The sequence below is a fragment of the Anser brachyrhynchus genome (genome assembly GCF_964034855.1).
Source record: "Anser brachyrhynchus genome assembly, chromosome: 27".
Taxonomy (NCBI): domain Eukaryota; kingdom Metazoa; phylum Chordata; class Aves; order Anseriformes; family Anatidae; genus Anser; species Anser brachyrhynchus.
Genome location: NC_137720.1, coordinates 5,401,452 through 5,411,339, shown reverse-complemented (window position 1 = coordinate 5,411,339; position 9,888 = coordinate 5,401,452). Strand labels below are relative to the sequence as shown.

Genomic DNA, 9,888 nt, shown 5'->3' with positions numbered 1-9,888 from the left:
TGACACTTCCCAGGGCTCTGCAGCTGCTGGGATTTTCCTGCCCGCGTTTGCAAGCAGAGGGAAAGGCAGCGAGGTCGTGAGCGGGATCGGAGCCGAGCTCTCCCTGCCCTAAACCCAAAAGGAAGCAGCACAGGGAGCCGAGCCCCTGTTTGGGGGCTCCCCGGGAAGTCGCCCCGTGCCCCTCGGCATTTCCCACGCCCGGTTTGTTCCCGGGACCTCCCCACCCTGAGCAGCCCTGGAGCTGCCCCAGCCCCCGGGGGAGCCCCTTGCGCCCCGCTCTCCTCCGCCAGCCCCCGTGGGGCCGCGTAAATCGAGGGGTCTGGGTGGGAGCTGGGCTGTGCTTGGGGTCCCCACGGGGACAGGAGCAAGTGGCTGGGGGGGACGGAGACTCCTGCACCTCCCCTGCCAGTGCCAGGAGCAGCAGGGCGAGGGTTAAGCTAATTAAGGTGAGGGTTGCTCAGGTGGGAACGGGTGCGCCCACCCGCCAAGGCCATAAATACCCCAGGGAGGGCCCCAGCCCTGTAGGCACCCAGAGGAGATGGAGCCAGGCTCGCAGATGGCATCAGGGGCGTTGAGGGCTCGGGGGGGCTGCCTGAGACCCCTGTGCAGGTAGGGCTGGGTGGGGGGGGCTGCAGGAAGGGCTCTGGGGGGAGATGGGCTGCGAGACCCTCGACGGGGGGCAGAGAGAGGTTTGTGACAGCCCTGAGCATCCCCCTGCCGTCTCCCCCAGAAGTTGTGGGGCTGGAGAGGGCGGTGCTGGGATGTCTCCTTGAGCTGGGGGGTCCTGGCCAGGCACCTCCTCACTGCTAGCCCCATGCTGAGGGCTTCTGCTGCCTTCTGTGCCCCCCTGGGGGGCTGCCCCAGCCCCCCCCTGCCCTGGTTCCCCCTCCAAGGAGAGCCCCCAGGCTCGAGCAGCAGCTGCTCAGCCCCATCCATCTCCAGCCCAGCCCCTGGGCTCCGTTTGCTTTGCAATTAATTACCCAGGAGGAAAGGCTGAGCCCCGGATCCCAGATGGGAAAACGTGGCCGCATCCAGGCAAAGCTGGTGCCTGGGGGGGGGGTGTCTGTGCCCAGGCCCTTGGGTTTTGGGGTAAATGGGGCTGGCCCCAGCCCCTGGCCCCGCAGCTTTCCCCCCTTTGCAGGGATTTTGCCCGCGGATCCTGCCGGCGGGGCCGGAGCTGCCGCTTCTCCCACGCCAGGAAGTCGGCCCCGGTGTGCCGCTACTTCCAGAGCGGGGCCTGCGCCTACGGCGAGCGCTGCAGGTGAGGGGGACCCGGTGGCACGGGGACGGGCTGGCAGCCAGGAGGTGCCCGTGCGGGGCTGACCCCGTTGTCCCTCTGTCCATCCCCGGCCTCCTCCAGCTACCAGCACGTCCAGGAGGAGCCGGTGCCGGCCAGGAGCCGCCACAGCCCCGTGCCCAGCGTGGCCCCCGGCCGCCAGGGCTGGAGGGGAGCCTGGCGCACCTCGGTCCCCGCTGTCCCCAGAGCGACGCGGGCGGCCTTCAGGCTCCCAAACGTGGAGGTTGAGGAGGAAGAGGACGATAAAGAGGACGTCCCAGCGCTGAACAACCCCCCGGGGCGAGCTGTCCGTGAGGAATTCATCCCCGCAGGAGCTCGGGGCGCTGCAGGTAGGTGCTGGCTGCCCCGGGGACCAGCAGGGCTGCGGGTGCTGGGTGGTCGTGGTGGGGCATCCTGCACACACCGACCCTCGAGCCAAATCCCCCTCCCTCCATCTCTGGGCAGGGCCCAGCTGGGGCTGCGGAAACCCCTCCTGGCTGCTTTTTATTTTTTTTAGGGTGGGGACCTGAACTGCTGAGCCGGTGCCCTGCAAGCAGCTGGCCTGGCCCTTTGATGAGGGGGTGGGATGTGTTTTCCTAACAGCTCTCCTGCCCGCAGGCTCCCACCCGCGAGGGCTGGGACTGGATCCAAACTCCCCTGACCCCAGAGAGGCGGTGGCGGCGGAGACGGCGACGTGGGCTGAGCGCTCGGAGGTGGGCTCGGGGGTCTCCGGTGGCTGGGCTGCCCCCATCGCCCCGTGTCGGTCCCAAGAGCTGGGGCAAGGATGGAGCAGGGGCTGCAGTGCCATGCTGCTCCGCTCGCAGGTCCCCGCGGAGCAGGGTGCTGCGGCAGCCCCGGTCCCCGCTGCGGCGCTGAGGGCGCGCAGCGAGGCCGTGGTGTGCGGGATCTGCATGGAGCGGGTGTACGAGAAGGCGCTGCCGGAGGAGCGGCTCTTCGGGATCCTCCCGAACTGCGGCCACGCGTTCTGCCTGGGCTGCATCCGCACGTGGCGCCGCAGCCGGGACTTCCAGAGCACGGTCATCAAGTGAGCACACGGGGGGTGCTCAGGGCAGCGTGGGGACGGTCGCTGTCCCCTCGTCTGCACCCTGAATTCCTTCCTCGGGTCTGGTGGTTTGGTTCCTGGGAGCTGTGACGGGGACGGGATGTGGCTGCGGGGTGAGGCTGTGGTGGTGGGATCCTGCGTGGGTGCTGAGCCCTGCTGGGGGCTGCTCCCCTTTTGGAGACCCACCAGCACGCGTTGCCTTCGCTCAGGGCCTGCCCGGAGTGCCGGGTCACCTCCAGCTACTACATCCCCCACAAGTACTGGGTCTCGGATGCGGGCGAGAAGGAGCAGCTCATCGAAAGCTTCAAGGCGCGGACGGGGTGAGTGCCCAGCACCGTGGGCTCTGCGCTGCTCCGGCAGCCGTGCGTGCAACTGGGCTTTTGAACGCAACTGGGCTTTGAATCCTGCAGGAAAATCAGGTGCAAGTTCTTCATCCAGAACCGCGGCCGCTGCCCGTTCAGGTCGGACTGCATCTACCTGCACGAGCTGCCCGGCGGCCGGCCACCACGGCGCAGTCTGCAGCGGCCGGGGGTGAGAGCTGTAAGTGGGGAGACGCGTCCTGGGGTGCCACGAGATGTGTCCCGGGGGGGCCAGGGCACCATGTGGACGCACGGTGTGGCTCAGGCTGGGGCTCCCCCTCTGTCCCGTGCCGCAGGAGCTCAACCCCTCTCCCTCGGAGAGCTCGGACGAGGAGGAGGATGACTTCTGCCTGCTCGAGTGGGCTGTCACCAGGGCCTTGCTGGAGGTGGACTATCTGTACTCGAGCTACGGCCACGAGATGCTCTTTGGGGACTCCAGCGACTCGGACTAAGCCGTGGGACCCTTTGGGACCCCCCTGCTGAGCCTTGGGTGCTCTTGGTAGCAGGGACCTGCCCTCTGGGAGGGGAGACATCAGCTTTTAACGTGTTTAGCTGCTCCTGGCTTTGGTTTGGAGTGGCTGGGGGCATGGAGGGTGCTGCAGGGCGGGATGGGGCAAATGCTCCGGCTGAAGCCCCGGGAAGCTGGGGGTGATGGAGCCGCAGGGGTTTTGGGGCACGCAGCCCCCTCCCCGTGCCTCCTTGGCAGGTTAGCGCCCCTGGGATGGGGGCAGTGGGGGTTTTAACGCACAGGCTGCGGGGGGAGGGCACCGTTTTTAAACTGCTTTTAGCCAAACCTTTGGAAATCGTGCAATAAAAACGTGCTGCGGAACGCTGCCTGCGCCCCCTGCTTCCCGGGGGGGGGTAAAGGGACCCCCGGGCTTGGGGCTGCGAGCGGTGGGGGTTTCCCTTTAAGGGCTCATTTGCATAAGGCGCGCACGTGGGGTTCATTTGCATACAGCGCGCGCTTTCTCCGCGGGAAAGGTCCGGGAAGGGCGCGGGTGGGCTCCGGGGGGGGCTTTGGGTGCCCCCACCTCCCTATTTTCCCTCCCCGGTGGGTGCCTGCCGGGCTCTGGGCTCTCCGTGGGGAGCTGTGGGTGCTGCGGGCGGTTTGTTTGGGGGCTCCTTGGGGTGCTCGCTGTACCCACGACCTCCCCCCACCCCCCCTTTTCCCCCCTCCCCAGCTGTGGGGAGCCCCCCAAAACCCAGCCTCCGCTGGGGGAGCACCCAGCGGCTTGCTCCGGGGCTGGGTGCTGGGGGTGCCCGGATCCTCCCGGCACCCTTCTGGGTGTCTGGTGCCCCCCAGGTTTTCCCTGTAGGCGCTGCGGAGCCCCCCCAGGCAGCGATGGAGCTCCCCTGGCTGAAGCTGCTGGCCCAGCCCTGCCGCCTCCTGCTCCACGCGCTGGCCTCGGGCCCCTCCGGGACGCTGGCCGCCCTCCGCGTGCTGCAGCGGGTCCAGACCCGTGAGGAACCTGGGGGGTTCTCCTGGCAAGGCTTCACGGCCGCCCTGTGCATGGAGGAGCCCACGCTGGAGGGGCCAGAGGAGGCCCTGGCTGTGTGAGTCGGCTGCGATCCTGAAACCTGGGGTTTAGTGGGGGGGTCTGGGACATCGGGTGCCCAATTCCCTTGCGTCGGGTGCCCAATTCCCTTGCGTCCTCTCTCCTCCGGTGCGATGGGCCGTGAGTGATGCCAGGGCCGTAGCAGGGAGCTGCTGCTTTTCCAGCTTGTCTGCAAAAGCTGGTAGAGGAGTTTGGCTGTTTCCTCGGCTTTTCTGGCCCTGTTAGACCCCTCTCCATGGGTGGGTGGGCACATAAGGACTTGGGGCCATGCAGGACTTTGCTCTGATGCACTGCTGCTTCATTTTCTCCCCTTTTCCAGCAAACCACGGCTGCTGCTGCTCCCTGTCGTGTGCCAGAGAAACCTCTTCTCCCTGCTGCAGGCGGTGGCAGCGGTGGTGCCAGCAGACTGCGTCCGCCAGCTGCTGCGGGCTGCGAGGGGGGACCCCAGCCCAGACCCCTGGGTGCAGGCACTGGGGGACCTGCTGCAGCGGGGGCTGCAGGGTGAGGAGAGCTCCCCTCCGCCCCCTGCCCTGACGGCCGCCTGCCGGCAGCAGCTCAGGTGCCTGTGCCGAAAAATAGCCCAGAGGAAACCGGAGGGGCGAAGAAAACTGAACTGGTGTTCCAGCGAGCAGCTTGGTGCCGCAGGGGACGCGGCTGGCTCCCTGCTCCCAGGTGGGAAGCGCAAGAAAGTGTCCGAGGAGAGTCTGGAGCTGGATGAGGAGAGAGGAGGGAAGAGGGTGCTGCTGGAGGAGGTGGTGTTTGACCTGCCGGGAAGCCAGGATGGAGAAGATAAAGCAGGGGTGGAAGAGATGCCTGGGGAAACTGCGGGGGACAGATCTGCTCAGAGCACGGCTGGGGCGGCTCCTGAAAGCTCCCAGCAGGATGCAGCTGGGGAGCCTGGCAGGATTTCTCAGACAGAGGTGGCAGCTGAGGTCCAGTCCTTTATCCAGGTGCTGGGGAGGTTTTCAAATTTCTTTGGGTTTCTTGGCCTCATCCTAGGTGAATTTTCCTAGTATGAGAGAAATCCACCTCCATGCTAGATCTGCACACTCCCCTCTCCAAACCTCTCCTGCCTAGTGGAGAGGTGGATGCTGTTCTGGGAGCATCCTTGCGTCTCCTGGGGACACCTCTGAGCCTCACAGCAGAGGGAAGGTCCCCTGGGAGCATTCAGGCTGCTGCCTCCCTAGGGGGCTGCTGCTGTGTGCATGGCACAGGTACCTTAGAGACAAATAATGATTCTCGTTTGGGGATACTGCTCCTAAGTAAGGAGCCCAAACTCCCTGCAGACTGACAGCGAGCTGCAGCTATGGGGCTGTGCTGGTTTTTCTAAGGGTGTTGTGATTTTCACCTTCCCTTTTAAAAGGTGGCGGTGCAGGGCTGGTGCTTGGCACCAGATAACTCCGATGTCCAGCTTCAAAACAGCAGGATGTTGAAAATTGCTGTGTAAATAAGAGGTGTCATCAGTTACCTTTGAAATTACCCTCCTAAAGCGCTTTTCCTAGAAATCAGGAAGCAAACTGAGCCAGCAACTCCCTACCTGAGGGTTTTCCTCCCCTTTTCCAGCCAGTGAATGTTTAGTCTCGTTTCTTTTTCCTTTACCGCATTTTCCCCAGAAGCACGGACCAAGGCTGAAAATGCTGCTGCTGCAAGAGTCCAACGTAAGTGGTTGCTTTGGCCGTTCTCCTTGCTGCAGGTGGGCTAAATGGGCTCATCCGAGGGCCACCAGAAGGGGTGGGAGAGGAGATGAGTTTCACGGGGATGACTGATAAAAAGACAGCCCAGCTGCCACCTCTGCAGCATGTGGAGTCAGTGCTAGCTGAAGTGGGGAGGTGGGAGGGAAGACGGAAGCCCTAGAGCTGTATTTTGTTTTATTTGGTGCATTACCCAGGGGTTGTTTCCTTGCAGCGCTCAGAGCTGAGCGTCCCACCCGAGCTGCGTATCCTCAGCAACTGCTCTGCTAGCCAGGTGAGCATCGGTGTCCTCGCAACTGCAAAGGGCCTGCTGCTGTCCCTAACGTCCCTGTCCCCTCTGTTGTCCCCAGCTCGAGGGGTTGTGCTCCTTCCTCCAGCTTTCCACGTGCCCAGAGCAGCTTCTGGTGCGGTTCTGCAGCTGGCTGCTGGCTCTCACACCCGACCTCAGCTACGCCAGCGCAGCCGTCCTGGCTGAGCAGCTCTTCCTCAAGCGAGTAAGTGCCCGGGCAGAGGTTTCCAAGATTGTGTCTACCCTGTTTCCCTCTTTGCGGTCCCCACATCGTGTTTTCTCTCTCCACAGGTCCTGTCCCTCTCGCAGCCGCCCTCTCGCCACCTCATGGCTGCCCTCACCTCGTTCTGCTCCAAGTACTCCCAGCCTTTCTGTCGGGTCCTGGTGGCTCCGGTCCTACAGGAGCCAGGGGAAGGTGCGCTGGGCTCGAGCCCTCCTGCCAGCTGCCCTCACGGGAGGCATGGGTGGTTTTGGGGACAGCTGGATGGAGGCTGTGGTCACAGGAAGAGAATCCTGCATGAACCTTCACCAGGGCAGCATCCCCCTTTGCTGGGAACTGTTGGCAATTAAACCTTTTGCCGCAGATGGTTGAAGAAAGCTGGATTATGAGCCCTAGAAGGGGCACACAACGCACCAGCTGATTTTCTGGGTGTCCTGACTGGGTTGAAGGGGTAACAGGAAGGGTCAAGCACATCCCTGTGGATTTGGCAACCTCTGCTTTGCCCCTGCAGGTATTGAACAGACCAAGCTGGTGTGTGAGCTCGTGGAGGAGTGCCTGGAGCCTGACTACGTGAGACTGGTGTTGAGGTAAGAGGCCACGAGCTGAGCTCTGCCCTGCAGATCCAGCAGGGCCGTGCGAGCAGCATGGCTCATCTTTTCCTCACTGTCCTTTGCAGCCAGGTCCTGGAGGTTCCTCTGTCGGAGAGGCTGCTGCCGGTGGTGCTGGCCGTGCTGGGGAGGCAGGTGAGGCCCCAGTGCCCTGCAGATCCCCAGCTGGCTTCAGCAGCAATGGCCAGCAACCCTCCCCACTCCTGTCCCTCTCGCAGGAGGCGCTACCCCCCGAGCTCTTTGACCTCCTGGTGCTGACGCTGTGCCGGCAGGCCCCGGCCTTCGCCACGTCTCTGAGTTATGCCAAGCTGGTGACGGCTGTGCTCACCATGTACCAAAGCCACGTGAGTAAAGCCTGGCTTGCTGCCGATGTTTGGTGTTTTCTGGCTCTGGGGGGCAGGTGAGAGGCTGAGGGGCTGTCAGAGGGGGCTGCAGCTGAGCCAGGACCTGGCCCTGGGGTCTCTTCTTCAGGGCATCTCTGCCTCGTAATGGGAAGGACACGGGGCTCTGCTGGTGTAATATGGCTCAGAGCCCATCTGAGCACCTTGCTGCTCTCCCCCCCAGGTCACACCAGCCCACCGGAGCCGCCTGGCAGCCGCTCTGGATGGGAGCAATGCGGCCCTGAAGAAATCTCTGCAGGCCATGCTGGAAGGAGTGCCTGCCAGGTGAGGAGTGTGTTCCTGCCTGGGCTTGGCAGGTTTCCCTGTTTCCCTAGGAAATCTCTTGATTTCTCTCCTTTCCTCCTCCCAGGTGAGCAGCGAGGGAGCTGCTGATGGTTTCCTCGGATGGAGGATGCTAGTATGTCGCTCACCAGCATGACAGGAACCCAAGGAGTGGCTCAAAAAGCAGGGGGAGGCTGCAGGTGTGCCTCTGTCCGGGGCTTTGTGTGGTGCTGTGCGTTCAGCTGCCTTGCTGTGAGCTGGGCTGGGGCTGCTGTGGCGTTATCCCAGTGCACTGACTGCCGTGGGATATGGATGATACCTGGGGTGTGATGATGGAAACATGAAGTTTCCAGCCTTCTCTGTGTCTGGTCTGTCTCTGGGCACCTTGATTCAGGTCGTGGAAAGGGGATGCGTATGGGAGGATTCTGCTACCGTGTGTAATTAAGGTGATCTGCAGCCACAGCCACCCTTAGTGGGCGCCGCGCTCAAGATGGCGGCTCCCTCTGACCCTGCCTCTCCCAAGATGGCGGCTCCTTCCCGCCCTGCCTCTCCCAAGATGGCGCCTGTGCGTCCTTCCCGTCCTGCCCCGGCCAAGATGGCAGCGGAGGAGGAGCCGCCGGTCAGGGTGTGGGATTGCTGCGCCGCGGGGCGGCCGAGGGCGGCTGCCGCCTCTCAGCTCTCCGCCACCCGTGGGGAGGGCGCTGCAAAGCCCCGAATCGCCCCAAATCGAGAGCTGCTGCCGGAGCCCTGTGTGGGCGTGAGGCGGGTCCGGACAGGGCATTGCCTGGGAGGGGGTTACAGCATAAAGGCTGCTGGGGGAAATGGGTTGTAACCTCTAGGCTGGCTTTTTTGGTCTGAAAATGAAATCCATTCTGATGAAATCCATTCTGATGTTCTCAATAAGCTGATGTTGTCATGCAGGTGCTTCACTCCTGGGTGTGGGTGGGGTGATGCTGAAATAAGCCCAGGGCTGGGGCTGGCAGCCTTTTCCACTTTAGAAGGAAACTTGCCCAGTTTTCCTGTATTCCCTCACACAAAAGGGTTTTCCATCAAGCAGTCCCTGCATTACTGAGTGGCAATATATATATTTGTACTCTTTTTTTGGTGGGGTGTTTTTGCAGTATTAGAGCCTGTGAGTTTCACCAACCTCTGCTTAGCCCTCTACCCAGGCACACTCCGCTCAGCCATTACGTGCGTGGATGTATAAACCCATCTCAATTAAAGTGCGGACAGAAACTTAGGGATCTCTTGCTGCATCTGGTGAAGGTGCTGATGAAAGGGGGATTGCTCTCAGTGTCTGTCACGGTGCCCTTGCTCCATGGCTTGATGTTGCTTGCACTGAGCAGTCTGCTCTTGCTTCAAAGTGCTCTAACCTAGTGGGACTTCAGTAATCAGAGTCCTGTAACTGACGTGTGGTTTGCATTAAATGTCTGCTTCCCCTAATGCCCAGGGCCCTCTCTGCTGCAGGATGAGGTTTGAGTAGATGTATGTAGGGAAGAAAAAAAGATTAGCCTGCTAATTGTAGAAGCCCTCTCTGCTTTCAGGTCCCCTTTGGCTTGATGAGTATGCCGGATGTTGTATCTTCTACCCAGTGCCAGCATTTCTGAAAGCTTGACTGAACATCTCTCTGTGTCTTACCAGGTAGTAGTACCAGCCCTTAGTAGTTTAAATCAACCTGAATCTGTATCCTGTTCAAATACAGAGTGCAATGTTTTGTTTCTCACAGCTGAGAAGCACTGTGCCTTCCCAGCAGCAGTCCGCCGCGGAGCACATTGCTCATTCCTGGCTCCAGCTCTGAGCTAAGCTGGTAGCCCAGGTTGAGGAGGTCAAACCTGCTGTCTGATAGCAGATGAAGGTGAGATGTGATGGCCCAGCCTCTGGCACCGTATCTGGGTGTTGAGGCAATGCCAGCACCATTTGGCTGCTCCTTCAGGCTGTGCCGCTGCCCCCTTCTAGGGGCAGGCATTGCCTTCAGCTCCTCTCTGCACACAGGAAACATGGTGGAGAGCTTTGTGTTTTTTTTTTTTTTTTTAATCTGTAAGGAAAACAAACTTGTTATCTGTAGTGAAGAGCAAAGGGTCATCTTGTCCAAAGCCTTTGCTTTTCAAGTGTTTTTCTAGCCCTGTTATATTCCGGAGTACCAGGCAAGCAATACTGCTTGGTG

The 9,888-nt window shown here is 61.7% G+C and overlaps 2 protein-coding genes across 4 annotated transcripts; both read left to right on the top strand.

Annotated features, from left to right (window-relative positions):
• Positions 1-78: 78 nt before the first annotated feature.
• On the top strand, positions 79-3,286 carry LOC308183304 (uncharacterized protein). Of its 2 annotated transcripts, none has more exons than XM_080569203.1 (8): positions 79-609; positions 1,142-1,261; positions 1,361-1,626; positions 1,895-1,989; positions 2,101-2,321; positions 2,549-2,659; positions 2,750-2,870; positions 2,995-3,286. In XM_080569203.1, the coding sequence occupies exons 1-8, from the start codon at positions 539-541 to the stop codon at positions 3,148-3,150; spliced, it is 1,161 nt and encodes a 386-aa protein (XP_080425329.1). In that variant the 5' UTR covers positions 79-538; the 3' UTR covers positions 3,151-3,286. The 2 variants fall into 2 exon arrangements, with proteins under 2 accessions (XP_080425329.1, XP_080425328.1); XM_080569202.1 differs by having other exon boundaries at positions 89-609; positions 2,750-2,879.
• Positions 3,287-3,646: 360 nt separating this feature from the next.
• Positions 3,647-9,169, top strand: FANCE (FA complementation group E). Of its 2 annotated transcripts, XR_013942385.1 has the most exons (12): positions 3,647-4,252; positions 4,574-5,204; positions 5,868-5,912; positions 6,160-6,219; positions 6,296-6,439; positions 6,526-6,649; positions 6,966-7,041; positions 7,131-7,197; positions 7,281-7,406; positions 7,627-7,727; positions 7,813-7,924; positions 8,119-9,169. XR_013942385.1 is itself a non-coding variant. In XM_080569174.1 (11 exons), the coding sequence occupies exons 1-11, from the start codon at positions 4,041-4,043 to the stop codon at positions 7,814-7,816; spliced, it is 1,590 nt and encodes a 529-aa protein (XP_080425300.1). In that variant the 5' UTR covers positions 3,647-4,040; the 3' UTR covers positions 7,817-9,168. The 2 variants fall into 2 exon arrangements, 1 of the variants encoding a protein (XP_080425300.1); XM_080569174.1 differs by having other exon boundaries at positions 7,813-9,168.
• Positions 9,170-9,888: the final 719 nt, after the last annotated feature.